The sequence below is a fragment of the Anomalospiza imberbis genome, chromosome 14 (assembly GCF_031753505.1).
Source record: "Anomalospiza imberbis isolate Cuckoo-Finch-1a 21T00152 chromosome 14, ASM3175350v1, whole genome shotgun sequence".
NCBI lineage: Eukaryota > Metazoa > Chordata > Aves > Passeriformes > Viduidae > Anomalospiza > Anomalospiza imberbis.
The window spans coordinates 10,159,802-10,178,173 of NC_089694.1; the positions used below are offsets into that span (position 1 = coordinate 10,159,802).

The 18,372-nt window shown below is 40.7% G+C and overlaps 1 protein-coding gene across 21 annotated transcripts in view; it reads right to left on the minus strand.

Annotated features, from left to right (window-relative positions):
- The window catches only part of TENM1 (teneurin transmembrane protein 1), an 838,901-nt gene that overhangs the window by 13,456 nt on the left and 807,073 nt on the right, over nt 1–18,372 (minus strand). For all 21 annotated transcript variants that reach the window (XM_068204864.1, XM_068204871.1, XM_068204873.1 and 18 more), the window contains 5 exons: nt 16,530–16,896; nt 14,239–14,749; nt 9,015–9,187; nt 6,534–6,769; nt 240–536 (listed from right to left, as the gene is read on the minus strand). In XM_068204864.1, coding sequence (XP_068060965.1) covers nt 240–536; nt 6,534–6,769; nt 9,015–9,187; nt 14,239–14,749; nt 16,530–16,896 — 1,584 coding nt within the window. The remainder of the gene's footprint in view (nt 1–239; nt 537–6,533; nt 6,770–9,014; nt 9,188–14,238; nt 14,750–16,529; nt 16,897–18,372) is intronic.

Genomic DNA, 18,372 nt, shown 5'->3' on the forward strand with positions numbered 1-18,372 from the left:
AGGTTTGAGCAGGTGACATGTAGGTCTGAGCATATCCAAAAACATTTTTATCTAGTTATGTAATTCTAAGCATTTTCTGTTTTAAAAGTCTTAAATACTCTTACAAGAGGCAGCATTATAACATACTTCAAAAATATAATATAATAAATATAATATAATAATATAATATAATATAATATAATATAATATACCCAAATATTTTTTGTCTTGGCACAAACCCCACTTTTAAAATAATTTACCTTTTCTAGATACGTGTAACTCCATATTTTACCATCTGCCCATGTTCTGGAGACGATGTTCCCACTTGCATCATACTCCATTTTCTCAGTCCAGGTTCCTCTTTGGATATAGGTGACTAATCCAGAGTGTGAATAAGTGATATTGACCTCGTTGTACTTGCTGATGGGGGACCATAAAATGGGGCGTCCTGTCTGGTCATACATAATTCGAAGAGTGAACTTCCGATGATCATCATAAATCTTTCCTGTTCTGGTTACGTGGTCGAAGTCAATGGAGAGCAGGTTTCTGTTGTGGGTCTAAACACAGAGGTACAGCGTGGTAAGAACACAATGCATCCTAAGTACAGCCAACAAAGACATGTCTGTGTCAGCCCTAATCAAAGTGAGCAATGGTTCAGCATTGTGAGTTGGGCCTTACTGAAGATGAGAAAATAGAAAAGATTCAGATGAGAAACAGAAGGACCAAAAAAAAATTGTTCCTTGCATTCAGTGTTATTATATTTGGCATTACAGGAGGTTTCCATGTGATAAACCCTCACCTCTGCTCTCACCTTTTCCTGAATTTTTCTTCTTTCTTCTCAGCTGTGGATTAAATTCTTGATTCCAGCCAAAGATGTGTAGTTAAACCCACAAACTAAGAAAGATCTCCTATCTCACATCCTCTCTTGAGCTCTGTTAACACTGGCAGGTCAGCTGGTGCTCTGGGACAGCCCTCACAGCCCAGGTCACATCCCGGTGCTGCAAAGGGCAGAGCTGTGCTGGCAGCTCCTGCAGACCCTGCTCACCAGTGTCCTCATGCTTCCTCACAAAACCACCTCACTTCCAGACTCCTGAGAGCCAGCAGCAGCCGTGCCTGGAACTGGCCATATTCCTTGTTGCTGCTCTCACCACATCTGGGACCAGCAACTTGCTCTGTCTGACAGATGGAACACGGCCCAATACTCAATTTGAAACCAAGTTCAGAACTGAGTCAGATTCATGAAGATAAAATACATTTATCCAGTGCTATCATCATCCTTAGAGGATGGCATCCTTAGACCATTCAGTCACTGGGAAGTCTCTATTAAACACCATTTAAATCAGATATATAATTTAAGGAACCATAAAATATTGTTCATTGACATGCCGTTTTCAGATCAATGCTCAATGTGCTTGTTGCATTAATCTACCACATTTCATCTGATCACTCTGTTCCCATGAATAACTTCCTTAGAGCACAGACAATGCCGGTGCAGGTGTCAGCACAGAGCATGGCTCAGTGCTTGCTCCTCTCTGAGACCTGGAGGCACAGCCACGGAGTAAATGGTTAATAAACCCTGGTTAATAATTCAAGATGTGATTAGAATGAACATTTCTTTTTTGTTCCTCTTTCTGTTTTTAGATACAAAATAATCTAAGAATCTAGAAGAAGCAGGTGTTCTTTCTTCAACTACCATTTCTGGAGCTTTATATACACACATGTCTAACTTTAATAGTGTTCATTTACAATAGCTGTAAAATACCTATATACCCCTGTAGACTGCTGTAACTATTACAATTTATGCTCTAATGATAGTTAAGGAGCCAAAGTAAAATGTGATGCTCAGTTCAACTACATTTGCTTGTATACAGACTGATGGTTTAAGTTTAATATATTTTTTAGCAAACTTCTTAAAATTTCTGAAAAAAATCCTCTTGGTGACAAAATAACTGAAAAGCTAGCAGGAGCTATACCTTATGTCTTATTCATTTACATTCTATGGTCATGTTTAATGTTCTTATTGCTATTACTATCGTTGTAGAATGCAGTTAGGAGAAAGAAGAGCCTTGAAAACAAATTGCTTGCAATCTGAATTTCAGAGACGATACAAAAAATAAGAAGGAAAACCAAACAGAGGCAGAATTAGCAGTGAAGTGGAAAGCAGCAGTAATTGAAAACTCACAGAGTTAAAATAAGGTTAAAATACTTCCCTTATATTGCACATTTTATGTCTCATTTGTTTACTTTCTTCTATTAAAGTGAAGTTTAACACCCTTCTCAAAGCAAGACAGGATCATAAATGGGTAGGAGGACTCATCTCAATGTTGCTATTGACAAGCTGATTTCAAATCCCAGTGGCTTCATGAGATGCCTCTTTCAAGATACATAAACCATAGCAAAAAGCCCCCTGAGAGTGGCTGGAACGTGTGTTCTATTATGAGCCAGGGAAAACTGGTTTCTGAAATCAATGTCAGGTTGGAATACGAGCTAATGAAAATTGGGAGAAAATTCAGATGACTTCAGTAATGTTGTAAGTACATTAAAAGATATGTTTATTCCATATTTTTAAACATTTGTTGACTCTACTTCCATTAGTTTTTTAGCTAGAAATTTTGCAGTGTAAGTATCACATAAATGTGCACTTCTTTTAATTTAATTTCCACACATACCCTGTCCACCCTTCCTGATATGTAAGTCAGATGAGATAATTGCATTCTTTCCCTGTCTGTGTTTTGATCTGAGCCAAAGCAAACTCATACACCCTGGCAGAGGACATGGTCCCATCTTTAGAATTTGCTGTAAGTCTGGTAAATAAAGGGAGATCATTTGCTAAATGCAATAATGAACATGGCTGTCAAAGCCTGTGTATGCAGGACTTTTGAACTGAGGCCAGTGAGCTACTTTTGTTGTTGTTATTAAAAAAAAAAGAAAAAAAAAAATAAGACTGGCCAAGCATTCAATTTTCAATTTTGTAGACATTCAGTTATAAAACCTGGACTGCATCCAATGCCACGTTCCTCTAGTTACGCAAAAGTCAGGAGGGAGCAGAGCTGCATTCTAATCAGTGTATTACTATGCATCATGCTCATCAGATTTAACAGCAGTCTTTGCTTCATTTTTAGAAGTCAATTAAAATAGCTGTTCAATTGATAAAAAAGAAGTCTTGCTAGATTAAGATTGATGTTAAAATGCCTGATTGTACAGAGATTTATTATTAATATAAAATGCATACATGCTCACAGACTGTTTTATATATGTTCAGGAAGTGCTGGTGCAAGCAGTTCTTCACTTAAAGGAAACCTGTGGTTAATTTCTGTTTCCCACATTGACTTAGACCCTGAGATAAAGTTAGATGACTGTTCCAGCATTTCAGTGAACTTACTTCAGTCCTGTCTCCAGAGCAGTGAATTCACACCATGCAGAAATCCAATTTTTTAAAACCCAATGTTTCCAGCATTATTCAGAACATGCTCACAGCGGCCTCTTTCCAAAACTGGAAATAACACTAATAGAGTGACATGCTTTCAAGATGGTTGCTAATTGCTATTAGAATTAAAAAAGTTAGGACCAGGCAGATAAGGAAAAGCTTTATTCTCTTTCTTCTCTTCAAATAGGTCATCCTTTATCTCATTCCCAGCTACCTGCCTTGTAATTTATACCTTTTAGCAGTCAAAGCCGTTTGTTTCACTGATGGTATCAGGACTGATTTCTAAGTAACATCTTTATACCTCATTTTTATGCTATTTTTTTCTCTCTTAGAAAACTCTTCCATTGTGCTGGTTTTTTTTTCTTTAACTGAGGGCTCCTGCAAGTCTGTTCATTTCCACTGAGAACAACTCCAGTCCCCAGAGCTTTTCTTTATATACATTTTCAAAGTTCAGCATAGTTCTTTCTGCCCTACATTGCAAGCTTTCTAACACACTTCCTATTGTGCCAGGCATGGCATATTAAGTGTTTAAATGCTTTATTTTAAAAATATGACTCACTAAAAGTTTTCAGAAGGTCTGTCCAGAATCTCATCCAGCATAATGACTTTCAACGATACTATTTTTTTCCCAGCAGTACTCAAGGATCTGTCCACAGCAAGTCCTAAATCCATTTCATTATTTGGTATACTGTTGCAAACACACTATAGGACGGTACTTTTGTTCCTGCTGTGCTGCATTTCCTATAATCACCAAGAAAAGAGAGCTGTCTCTGGGTAGATTCCTTTGCTCCACTGTTCCAGCTCCTTCCATCTCCACTGACTCTCCATTCCACCAGCATACCATGCAGGCCTCGCAGTGCTAAAGATGAACTCCAGGATCCAGATATTTCTGCTATTCTCCAAAGTCTTTCTTCATGGTCTTACCAGCCTCAGTAGTCCATCTGTCCCTTTCTCTTGTGCCTATTTACATGGTGTCTCCTTTGTGCAGAATACAATTGGACTTGACGATCTTAGAGGTCTTTTTAAATATAAATGATTCCATGATTCTAACATTTCTCCTCCTTTCCACTCTAAAATCCTCCTTTTAGAGGAACCTGTGCTATCCCACCGGGTTCCCTCCAGCCTTGCCTGACAGCTCTCAGAACAACAGTCCTAGAGCTCAGTACAGCTGAGGGAGTCAGCACGGTCAGGACTGCAGTACAGGCAGCTGGCTTGTCCTCCTGAGCAGGCAGGACAATTCCTAAGTCCTCTTGATCTTGGATAAGTATAAGAAGAGACACAGCTTACAGAAGTAAGAATGCAAATATTCAAGAGCTGTGTTGCTAGTGCATACTTTTAGAAGGACAAAGAGTAAAAGACATCAGCATACCAAAATTATTCTTATGCTTGTCTTTCACCTTCTATCCTCTCTCTGGATGAAAGTGAAGGGGGAGGAAGAGGAATAAATGAGTGGTTTTGTCCACCAACAACCTATTCCAAAGGTAGGTTGATCAGTTGACCTCTGGATACCTTCAGTATTGCAATATTTCAATGAACATCTTATGCCTCCAGCCAGAATGCATTTAATCCTGACCAATTTGTGAATTTCCTTTTTTTTTTTTTTGCCAGGCAATGTTAAAGATCACACAGAAACAAGTGGAAATGCAAAAGAAACTGCAGTCAATTTCAACAATAGAAAACACAAACTGCATAATGGCGAAACTCTGCAAGATGAAGTAGTTGTATTAAACAGAATTGTGATGAACAACCAGTCCCTGGCAATGTAAGCAGAATAGATGACTGACGACACCCTTTCTGTTTACCATCTTATTACATAAGATTCTTATAGAAAAATGTGCCATACTGTTATTTAATCACAAAGTCACACAGAAAGCCTCCAACTGAATGAGCAGCATGACCCCAGGAAGCCACAGTTTGGATCCTGCCATCTTAAAATGTTTGTCACAGTGCTAAGCTCACCTATCTCCCCAGACAGGGCTATGAGGCCTCACACTAATTTAGAGAGGAAGGAGGCAGAAGGTGGGCAAGAAGAACTAAAAGAAGCTTTTGCCTGATTGCAAGATCCAAAAAAGTAACTGTGACTGTCAAATCTGAACAATGCCCTTTCAAACAAGTGTTTTACATAGAGTGCCCAGTCTGGCCAGATCTTCCAAGTCTTGTATTTTTGATTGAGCAGTTGAAAAGCAAACAGATGGTACACTTACAGAGAATGTAGAGTATCTCATAATCAAAATGAGATGGTTTTGATTTTGGTGGTTTTGACAATCCAGAGATTTTAATAACCATCTCTGTATTTTCAGAGCTAACAGGTGTACCTTCAGATATAATTCCTATCCAGAAAGGTTGCAGTCAATAGCAGAATAATTTTAAGGCCAAAATTCCCAGTTGCACTATTGGTACAGGCATTTTAAGTGGTATTCATGTGAAAACCAGAACTGATTTAATAAAAAACCTGTTTAGCAAAGTAGCAATCTCTTTGAGCCATGGTGTTATGTAATTAAATGCTAAAAGTTGACCATCTGTCATTGTACTCACAGGTAAAAATAAACCAACGATGCAATGTTAAAGCAAGTCTTTCTTGGAGCTGTGGTGTAACCGAGCCAGAAGGAGTTGGGGGTTTGAGAGCTTGTGGCAGAGGGCAGAATGAATACACAGCCTGTCTGGATACACAGGGAAGCTCTACATCAGTCTGAGTCCAAGGAAAGACACCCAAAGTGTGTCCTGCAAGAGCCTCTGCCCTGGGCAGCAGCTGGCACCCATCAGCTCCCCCAGAAGAAAAGGGGTTGATAGATCTGAGAGAGGCAAAATGTGGCTCCAACTTTGCTGCGGTGCCAGAGTAACTATGCACTGTCCTTTGCTCACAGCTTCTTCCAAAGCCATAATTAAGTTCTTAGTTGAAAAAGAATGGGAAGAAAAGAACTAATTATGTCTTGAGGTCAAATCTTAGAATCAAAATCAAACAGAGATCAAACATCTCTCAGACTGTTGGAGTAGTTTGGTTTTGAAATTCATGGCTGGGGCCCACCACTGATACAGAATTTTCATTCTTACAAAGTATAGCATTTCAACATGATTTTAGTTCAATGGCTTTCAAAGGGAACACTGCACTTACAAGAGGAAGCCTTACCCTTAGCCTTCTCTCAAATGTAGAGATATTGCCTTTGGTCTGCTCCCTCCTTTGCCTCCATTCAATGAGATTTGAGTTATGCTCTCCAGGAAGGGAGATATTGCACTTCCCTAGCGTGGGGCTGACAACCCCGGCGAGAATGTGAGGTTCCGTGTTAAGCGTGATTTCCATTCCGCTGGCAAAGGTGACTCGCAGAGACCCGTCTGGGCTGATCCGGTAGATGTTCTGTGTGTTATCTGTCAAAAAACAACAAAAATCAGGGAACAGAGAGAAGTGCAGATCTCCAGATTTATAAACCAAATTTTAGGCAAACAGGGCTCAGTTTGTAACCCAGGGAGGTAACACACGGCTGAACCCCAACTAACGTGTGAGTTTTGCAAGCTGTAACCTCCAGGCCTTCCCAAGTCTGAAGAGCTTTTTATTGCATTTGGCCTGATGATTTCCATTGTGAACGCTGCCTGCAGCAGGAATAAAGAATTTTTGCTTTCAGCTTAAAAGTATGTAAAACCATAAGCTGAGTATTGAGCACTGCTACTGTGATGATCTTAGCATGTTGCAGATCCCAACAAGAAAATGCACTGCTTGAACAACTGCAAGAGTATCTGAGGTCAAACAAGGAAGCTGGTTTCCAAATATCTAGGACGACAGCTAGTCTCCCATTCTGTCCCTTTTCCCTGTGTCACTGTACAAAAAGCTTGTCCTCTTCCCCATTAGCAGCAGGACCCTGGGCTGAGGCACAGCGATGATCAGCCACCAGGCTGAAGCTTGGTGCAACAAAACAACTGGGAAGTGACTGTGGCCAGAAAAATGAATGGATCAGCAGTGGGGGCACAGTGAGCAGCTCCAGTGGCTCAGGACTGTGCCACAGAGGGCTGTTAAGGGAGCTGGGGTGACCCAGCACAGACTCCCTCTCCTCCCCCAAACGACCAGAAGTGTGTGGAAGTCTCCACTGAGAGTATATGAAGGCAGCAGACACTGGAGCTCCTTTCCCTTGCCTGGGCAGTGTAACTCCTCCTCTGCAGGCAGAGCTGTGCCACATTGTCTGGCATCTGCTCAGGCTGGGATATGGCGGTTCCTGCAGCTCAGCTGCCAGGGGGAACTCCAGCGTGAGCCTGACTTTAGTGCTAACACACAAAAGTCTCACCCTTACAGTGAGACTGAACTCATTCCAGCTAGGGAGTATTAAAGCATCCCTTTTTTTAAGCCAGTCCACACAGAAGTAACTGGTCCAGCTCTTGAGATATGAATACAAGGAAAATAGTAGGGTATGCCAGAAAGTAAAGATAATTGGATGTTAGGATACCACACCTGACTGGCTGTTCACAGGGTGCTTTGTGCTAGTTTTTCAGAGATATGTAAACATGTAAATTATATGAATTTATGAGACACTTACAATAATAACTAGAGCTGTTAATTTCTGGCACTGCCTGTTGTGTGCAAGCACTTTGCTGAGATAGACTTTGATAATTTAGCAGCTTTGAAGAGTTTCAGATTTAAGGACAGACAGATCAGGCAGCAGACGGTGCAGAGAGCAGATGGAGTAACTTGGACAAAGCCTAACAGGTGACAGAACAATATAATTATTTCTATTTATGCAGCGCTGTCTCTACCATGCAATAGTAAAGAGGAATGAGTGGGTATCTTGTGAGGTGAGTTCTTCCTGTTTTTTTCTTATAGATCAAAACTTGAGAGAAAGAAAAGTTCTGTGATGTGCTCAGTTACAAAGCTTTTCTATAACAGACCTGGAAAGACATCAGAGACATATTTCCCAGCACCTGCTCTCTCAAAGCCTGAGAACTCCACTGACAACAAAAAAAACCCAAAAAGGACGAAAGACCCCAGATAGATTAAACTATGTAAACCCAGAACTCTGGTGATAAATCTGCAAAATCTGCAGGAGGACACCGGGGCACTTCCATTAGGCAGAAAGCAGGTTTTTTTTTGAGATATATGATATTACCAGGGAAATACTGTGGTGTCTACAGGCATTGGGTCAAAATCTAATCCCTGAGGTAGCCACTAGCAGAGGTGGGCCACGTTCTCCCCTTTCCTACAAGTGCTGTCACCAGGTCACAGAACTACCAGAAAGAATACACAGTATTGGCCAAAGAAGGCATTTCAGTGCTAAAATGTCAGTGGAACCTGTCATTCTTCTGGGAAGTATTTCTTAGAATAACAGAGCTCAGTGTATTACAGGTTAGTCCAAGTCCTCCAAATACTGAAGCAGAAAGTAGCATGAAAAGCCTGGAGACATCAGAGATTTCAATAATTAGGTTTTATCCATGGAATTTTTCTAGGAAAAGAAGAATTCACTTTTGGCTTGTTTCTAACTGGTAGCCCAGCAGAATTGTAGCTGTTGGTGCTGAAACAAGGAAGACACAAATGAACTAATTCTAATGTGTTTTTTTTTTTCTGGCTGACAGTTAAGAATGCAGCAATGTCTAGTGATTAGGGAAGAAATAACAGAAATGCATTTATTACCTTGTTTTAAAGTATATATTGTAGAGGTAGCTGAGAAGTTTGTGGCTGTGATCACATTCTCCCTGTTTGAAGTATCAAGTTCCACTCGTGTCAGTTTTTCAACATCGCTGTGGAAGCTGCTGACTTCCCCTGTCGGGAAGGTTGCATTGGTCAGGTGGCCATCGGAGTCATACCTGCAAAATGATGTTAAAGAGCCATGAAAAACACCACTGTTGTCATGCAGATACTCCTAAAAGCAGAAAAAATAGTGAAAGAAGTAGGAAGCATTGTCAACACTGTGCAGTAAGTAAAAAGGTAAGAATTGGTCCATTTAGTCACTCAAAATGCATTCAGTACCTAGTCTGAATTCCTGCTTTTCAGTGGTGCTGGGTCAAAGACAACTGGGAATACTATGAGATGCTACCTACACCACTCAGCCTCTGCCAGAGGTTTCTGTGCTGCTCACGGCTGCTTGGGGCTTCCCCAGTGGGCTGCGATGCAGGAACAAGGCCACTGGAGGTCACTCGGTGGTCAGGCATCCAACTCACCCCTAAAACGGCATTTTCGTTCCCATGAGATTAAATAAAACCAGTTCTTACCTTCTGCAACACTTAAAAGCTGCCTTTTTTCACAGATGTGTGAAGCACATAATATGAGTGGTGAATGTAAAAAGGGGACTTAAAGCATAACAACATTGATAAAATTAGATTGAAATCTGCAGGAAATAAGTTGCCTCCATGGATTTTGCTCTTGTGTTTCTTTTCCCATGGGTCTGCTTAAATCAGCAGGAACTTTTCACCTAGAATCTAGAGCACCACATTTCAGTTCACCTAAACTTCATCAGTGCTAAAGAAATTCTTGTAGCTCAAGGTACTTGATTGTGAATCAGGCCATGTTACCAAAAAGTCAATAATTAATTCCAGAGCTCAGGAGCAGCATTTCTAACAGGTCTTTTCAGTTCTATCAACATATTTCTTTCTGACGGTTCACACGGAAACCAGCACAGAGCATTGCTTAGTGCTTGATATTGTTTCATAATAATGCCTCACATCTTAAAAATCTTATTGATGCTGACATGTTTTTATTCACCTAAGACAACTCACTGATACTGCAGAGTATTTGCATGAGCAAAACCAACTCATCTTCATAAAATAGAAACTTATTGTGCAGGTATGAAAGCATAATTAAGTTTTCATATTTTATTAGTTGTCTCCTCTCACAGACCAAACTGGTATATCAGCTGGTGGAACTGCACTGTCGCCAATGAAGCTCTTCCCCTTCACATCAGCAGATGACCTGGCTTTGTTCTTCCTTTTCAGGTATTGACATAATTTCTCTAGGATCTTTATTTGCCCCTAATTAGTCAGACAAAATCTATGTCACAAGAACTATTGGTGAAAAAATATCAGGATTTTTTTGTCTTCTCTCCAATATAAAAAATGAAAAATAGAGCTGCTGTTCTTTTCCAAACAAACACTAGAGAATGAACTAGTGACTATCTTGTGTTTTTTTGACAAATAAGTTAAAATTAATCAAATGTTAAATTCAAAATAATCTTTCTCCTTTTCACCTCTCACTGCCCTTATATATATATTGTGTTACTTATTTACATTCTCCCCTTATGCCAATTCTGTGCAAGTTGACTGGGTGCCACAGGCAGTGACTAAAATTGACTCAGATCACTACTTTTCATCATTAGAAAACTCCACGAACATCAGGCAGTTATATTTCATTTACTGCTTGATCAAACAGGTGTGACAGCTTGGTGGCTTATTTGGATTTGCTACTGTACCACAGAAAATCCCCCGAAACTGCACTTTTAAGGTGCAAATACAGCTGGTTTATTGCAATGTGCTTGTGCTCAAGACACGGGATCCATCTTCACTAAGGATCCAGTTTGGCTGCTGATAGTGCTGCTGCTGAAACACAAAACTCCCTGTCTAGCTGAAAATGGGATAAACTGTACCTGGCTGGCTGGCCAGAAAGGTGCTGACTCCTAATGAGAGCCGAGCACATGGCAGAGGCCTCTCACTCGTGTAGACGGTCCCGCTGACCTCAAGGAGGACATGCAGAAGAGTGTCTCAGTATTGATTCCACAGCATGATCATCTAAAGGGTTTTTTTTTCTTCCAGATTGCTCCAAGAAACTCAGCCCCCTGAGGACAGGTTCTGTCACCTTCCACATGATGAATAGCAGCACACTGGGACTCAGCTCCTGCAATGTCCTACCCATACTAATAGGGGTGGAATCATGACATATTTCTTAATGTTAATTTGGGGCTCAGTTATGCCACTGTTAATCATGTCAGTGACCATTTAATCATGCAAATAATTGCACTGATTTCAATACTCACATGAGGAAGTGCTCACCAGTATTTGAAATGCACACATGGGGATATTGCTTCACAATCCATTTGCATTTCTATATGTAGCACAGTTAAGAGTTATATCATTTCAAAGGGAAAGTGGTCTAATTAATTTTTTCAGAGACAGTTGTTTCTTGCAGGTATTTTCTTGTCCTTGATTTAATAGAGGACCCGTACTTCCCCTCCTCTTTTACAGCTTTAATGACACAATATTAAAAGAAATCTAGATGACTTAAAATTGTACATTAGCTATAATTGTATGCAAGAGCTCTTTCAGCACTTCAATTCCATCAGATTAGAGTAGATGGATGACAAGTACTTTTGTAGGTGGTTTTCTACCTCTTAATAATTTCCCTCTGTGAGTGAATCTGACATAAAGGTAGATGTTCTGAACAGGTCATTATCTTTGCACATATTCCCAAGTATGTGTGATATGTGTTGTTGAACAAACTCATCCCTATTTCAGCTTGACAGTGCCATGGGTCAAACTTTTGGATGTGAATGCAAATCTAGCTTAAGCACCAAAGATGATTTGAAGCAATTTGAAATGTGCTCTTAGTTCCAATGTTACATTCTCATAGTGCTCACAAGCAATTCATATATATAAGTAAACCCTTCAAAAAATCTAATTTTAAAACTGAAATTGGCTGTCAGTACAGAATATGACCTCCCTGGAAACCAGTATCTGGGTAAAAGATAACTAAGATCATCACAGCTCATGACCTATTCATGGCAGCAGGTGAGCAGCATCTCCTGAAAGCACAACTATTCACAACAGAGGTGATTACAGCCCACTGCCCCTCTGACTGCAGCAGGTCAGGTGACATTCTGCGTTTCAGTCATTGAGGAATTTGTAATGTATTATGAAAATGACTTAATATATTGGATTGCATATAAATATGAATGACATGTTTTTATTTAATTAACATTTTTTAATTTTGTTGCTGTTTTTGTAATGCTAAAGTTGTAATTCTGTTAATTTTCCCTGACTGATGTAGGCTGGCAGGAGTCTGTGGTCGTGCAAAGCCTGGACAACTCGAAGCATTGGTGAGGACAGTGTTACCCAGCCTGTAGTTAAAGCTGGGAAAGTATGTAAAACTGTTTAATTTAGCAAAATTTCTACATGTTAATCATGTACATCATAAAAATCCTCTCAAGGCACAGAATAAATCTATAGTACATATAGCAGGAGGCACTTGCAAGCAGGTAAAGTCCTTTCAAAGATCTTTCAACACTTGAGCCGTACTTTAAAAAGAGGACCAAGCAATAGTACAGCAAGAGCAATAGTGTGAACTGGTTTATGCTCAATGTCAGTGGGACAGAGTAAGAATGCCAGGATTAAAAGGCACATGACTAAAAATAATCTGCTCTCCCATGCTCTAACAGTCAAGGCCCTGCTACAAGGAGTGCTGTTGAGCATTTTAATAGACATGACTTGGAGTTACTGTACAGGCTCTGAAAGTGCCATTGCTCTGTGGTCTGGACTGACATCATCCTCAAGTGGGGATATAAATGGCTAACTCTCAGCACTGAAATTACTAAAAGAAGCATACATACATTTACAGTCAGTTCTGTTTATAAAAGGTGACTCTGATCAGTGTTTGAACAGCACCAGGGTATCAGTGAGCTTGTGTTGCAGGAGAGTTTAAATTTCCATCAATAGATGTTTGATAATGACAACTGAACCAGGAAGACCCTGTATGCTTTTGTTTTCCCAGGTATTGTAAAAAAGGCCCTCTCTAATGGCTTATACTTATGCCCACCCTATTAATTTAGTTTTTGGCAGAATAATAGAGAACAGGATGAAGAAACATCCTGTTGAATAGAAAACCCCACATACTAGACAGCATTTTCTCTGCTTTTATCCTACTTTCATTTGAAGAAATTATAATTCTAAAAACCTGTAATGACAGGGACTCAACTACCTCTCCAGGTGACTCAGGCAGTAACTCACTTCTTATCAATGTGTTTTTTGTTCCAATCTCACCTGGATGGTTTTCATTTTAGTTTTTGACCATGAACTCCTACATTCCACAGAAAATAGGCACTATTATCCTCCTTAAGGACTCTGAACTAGGAACATCATTTCCATCCAGCACTTGTTGCATCCTCAAACAGGGATTATGACAATTAATTACAAATAATGAGAAATCCTGATACAAGACACCTCTTTATAAATAAAAATTGAACTTTCTCTTGGGTTGTTCTTTCTCTGGGACCAGATTGGGATGTCCTGACTCCATCTTTAATTATTTTCTTGCTTTTTGGAAGTTCTGTCAGTGGTCTTGTTTATGAAGCCTTTCCTACACCCCTTATATACAGCCTTTTGCTATTAAATATCCTTTTATTACTATTATAGATCTTCCTCCCCTGCTGGTAGAGACGAGCTCACTCTTGTCTTTGGATATTCCTTTCACTGTGATTCTCAATTTCCTTTGCAACACCCCGTTCTCTGATGAATATGCTAATTTTTCCCTTTTTGCCCTCTTCAGGAATTTTGCAAATTCCTGATTCACATCACAACTTGCCTGTACCAATTAAGTTACCAAAAAAAAAAAAAACCTCATATTTTCATTTAGAGAAAGAGATTCATAACAAGAAAGTGAAAATGAAGTGTAATTTCAGGCAATTTCTGCTGCACTTAACAGGCACTGTGCACAGAGCTTTTACATATGAGAGGATTAGGCACCTCAGAAATGGCAGCGCTTAATTTTAAAAGCTTGTGCAACAGCACTGCTTGTCCTGTCTCACACAATGTTAGTAGCAGGGTGTCTTTTTAAATGACTAGAACTGTCTAAAAAAGTTTCAGTGCTCATAGGTAAGTTTCAGACCTCATAAAACAGGGTTCCTTGCACCAGGCATTTAATGTCATGGACTTACTCATACACAGTTGTCCATCCGTTTTCATCGCTCTTGGTAGCTAAAAGCCCCGTGTTTCCAGGATATGTCATCAGGGCCAGGTTGTAGCCTTGGGCATACACCCTTTTGAGAACCCCATTGCTGCTTATGGTGAGCCAGTAGACCTGGCCCCCCGGCACCACGACCCACAGGGGCAGCCCGCTCGTGTCCCTGCGGATGTGCACCGAGTTCCCGTTGCTGCTGGTGATGGTGCCCACGTCCCCGTCCCCGCTGTAGGAGAAGTTGTAGATGTAGTCCCTGGTGATGAGGTTGAGCGTGTGCAGGTGGGTGCCGTTGATGGTGAACTGGTAGAGCTCCTGGTCGGCGGGCGAGGCGATCTCGTACAGGTTGGAGTCGCTGAGGTGAGCCTTGTTCCGGCTCACGGCGCGGATGCGCACGTTGCCCAGGTCTGCCACGTACAGCGTGTCATCAGGAGACACTGCTAGGGAAGAAGGTGCTTTCAGCTTTGCATCTTTGGCATATCCACCATCACCTGGAGGAGAAATGGTAATTTTAGCAATCTCTAATGCCCTTGTTAAGCTGATCCTCTAAGCCTGACACGCTGTTTCTCTGCAGTATCATTTACAGGTCAATAAAACAATATCCTCTTCCAACTAATTAAATCCCTATTATCTAAGGTTGGTGCAATTCTAAATTAGTCTCAGTGAAGACAAACAGGAATATAAATTATCTAATTCACAGCATTTTTGCTGAGTCCCAAACCCTGCTGTTCAAAAGCTTTAATGCAGAATTGTGAAAGAAAAGACCATGACACCTGAAGTTTCATTCCCTACTTACTGTCTGCTGGCATGTTGTTAAAGTAGAATTGTGTTGTAAACAAAAAGAAAATAAAACCCAGTAATTCATCTAAAATGACACTGAAAGAAAGATTAGTTTATACTTATTAAAAACTCAACACTGCAGGAAAACAAAATCAGAACAGCGGCCAAAAAGTGCCTTGAGAAACAATCCCTTTCAATATCTCTTGACAATTTACTTGATTTGTGTCATTTAAGGTTTCAAAAGGATTTTTGCATTATCATGGTCTGTATGTGTCTATCAAAATGAGTTTACATGAGCAGGATTTTCTGGAAATAGCAAGAAAGCGTATTAAACCTCACTTTTAGGGAAAACCACATTACTGTGTGTATTGCTCTTCTTCTCCTGACTGAGACATGAAATTGCTGGAGTGTTTGAGCACACCCTATGCTTCCTTGGAAATGGAAAAATCAGTGGATCTTTCTGCCAAGCTGACCCTGCCCTTCACCAAACCAGGCTGGCACAATCATTATATTTGCCACAGTTTTCAGATTGTTCAGCACTGAGAGTAGTTTTCCTCAATAGGAATCCTGTCCAGGATTCTGTTCCTCACTGGTCTCCTGCAGCCACCACTAAAGCTGGCAGCACTTGGCAAAGCACAGGAGCCTTTGATTATCCTCACAGTGCTAGGTCAGCAACCCACCTTCTCTGGAAGACCATTTGCATTTTTTCCTCTTTGTTCTCGACATACTTAATGTTTTCTTGTCAGTAATTAACCTTTTATTTGAAATGAGAGGCTTAAGAATTATGATGACATTATTATGGAGCTGAACATGGGGGTTCTTAGAGATGACAAGATGGCAACATACTGCACACCTCTGTATGAGAATGCTGCCCTTTGTCCCATTATGTTTTTATGAAATAAAAGAGCCACACTTTGCTTTGGTGCATGCAGGGGAGAGTGGCTGTGCTGCTGAGAATGTCCAGCCGTGCACTGCAGGCCTGCAACCGGCTCCAGTTTAAAGCACGCAAAGAAAAAGAAATTCTGCACAGTGCATGTTTGCACCACTTTGGTGGTGGTGCAGTGTGACATGAGTGATGAGAAGGCATAAGCTGGTGTTTTGCACTTGATATGAAACCCCTTGGTACTCCTCTTGCTGAGCAGCGCTGCCTGTTCCAGTAGCATTTAGGTACAATTTGGTACCATCTTCAATAGGGGCAAATGCAGCTCTGACAAATGACACAGCAAGGCAGACCTGGAACTAATTCTGATCAGTGTGTAATCACAGTATCAAAAGAGAAAAAGATAGGACCACCCTGAAGTTCCTCCCGTGGCAACAGAAGACTCACATCTCAGAAGTCAATGGATTAAATTAACGAAGATCTGCTGATAAGGTTTTGGCCTTTCCAAGGAAACCCAATCATTGTTTGTCTCTCCTTCCCCTTGTTACTTTGCTGATCTGCAGCTTTATCAGAGAATCTCAACAGACAGGAAATAAAAAGCATCTCCTTACCTGAAAAACAATCACAATTAGGATCAATCTTGCAGTCACAATCTGACGGGGCTCCAGCAATGACAGAAATTTCACCATTGGTTGTGACCTGCTGGATACGGTTGATTTTCCTTTCGTCTGTCTCTGCGATGTAGAGGATCCCGCTGTGGGACACGGCGATGGCCCTGGCAGACTCCAGGGTGGAATGGATGGCCACCTTGCTCACCAGGAAGTGGTCAATGCCGGGCACCTGGCAGTGAATGGGGCGCCCCGCAATAATCCGCACACGCCTGTTCTCAGAGATCTGCAGGACTATGTTGTTGTCCAGGACGTACAGTGAATTGTCCAGAGGGTTCACTGTGAGGTCTGTTGGCCACTCTAACCGCACCTGGAAAAAATATTAAGGGGAAGGCAGGGAAAAAATGGGAAAAAGAATGATTAGGGCAGTATGGCAGTTTTCTTTAACCATCTCTGATCACATCATCAAGACGCCTGGCAGATTCTCTCAGCACTGCTTCTCTAGGACCTTTAATTAGGTTTGGAACAAATTTCAACAAGTATACTCTTTTCTGAGGTCCCACTCCAGTGTGGAACAAAATTTGATTTGAAAAGTAATTTAGCACCCTCTGAGAGGTATTTGCACAAGTCTATTAAAGCAGGAACTTTATTACACCTATGCAGTCATGCAAATAAAAACACACACTTCATGTCATGCGACATCAGCCAGAAAATTTTTTAGGTCTGAATGTTATTGTTTCAAGGTTGCAGTCAATGCTGGCAGAGTGGAAAACAGTGAGAGGTTGTCAATGTCGTAACACTTTAATTGCCTGTTAGCACAAAAGGAAAATGACATACCAGAAGGGTAGGACACATTTCTACTTTTATTTACTAAGCAAGAAATGTTTATAAGACTTACATGCCACAAGAAATACAATTCTTTGTAACAAAATAATACACCAATATCTCTTACTTTGTATGATAATGTAGCCAAGCTGAATTATTTATAATGATTTTGCTTTGTGAATTCATTATTTCAGTCATGGATTAAGTAAATTTATCATACTTAAGGCTTTTTGCCTTTCTCCGTGCAGGTAAGAGTGCAGACCAAAGGAAGTTTCAAACCAAGCTGGAGGAAATAGCTGAAGAATGACCTCACTCATCTGATACCTTTTGCATTGTGATCTGGAGGAATTAAACATGCTTCAAATTAAAAGTGGGGCTCCCTGTCAACCTGAAAGGCAACCAGTACACAGGCTGCTGATTACAGCATGTGCTGGCCAGAGCTTCAAACTCCTTCTGCTGAGAAAGGCATTGCAGGATTGCTGAACTGGGAAACAACAACAGAGCAGGCTGATCCCTCTCCCTGTGCCATGCCAATGGAGGATTTGGACTCCAGGTTGTCTCTGGAAAGGTCAGAAATCAACTGAGCCCCTGAGATTGCAAGAAATCATATTTAAGTCTGTTATAGGATGCTTTACTTGTTATCCTTCATGAAGAGATGGCTGCTTTTATCTGAGTGGAATTTTTCTGATCTAAATATTTCAATCATCAAAAGACAGTAATTACCAGCCTAAAATGTAACTGTTTTATATGCTTTATGTCACAGAAGCTTTTACTATTTCACTTATTCTCACTGTGACGCTGGTTTTGCTCATTTTTCCACTGTGCTAATTAAAAGCACTATGAATGTAGAGACTGCTGATGCTAACACAATGCTCAGCACTGAGGAATACCATATGGTGGAGTGTGTGGCCATCACTAGCCACCTGCTTGCCTGGGGTCAGCTCAGCAACCAGGCTGGATGCCAAGTCTTTCCCTTTCTCAAGCAGCAGTATCTCCTGAATAATCTAATTTCCAGGAGTGC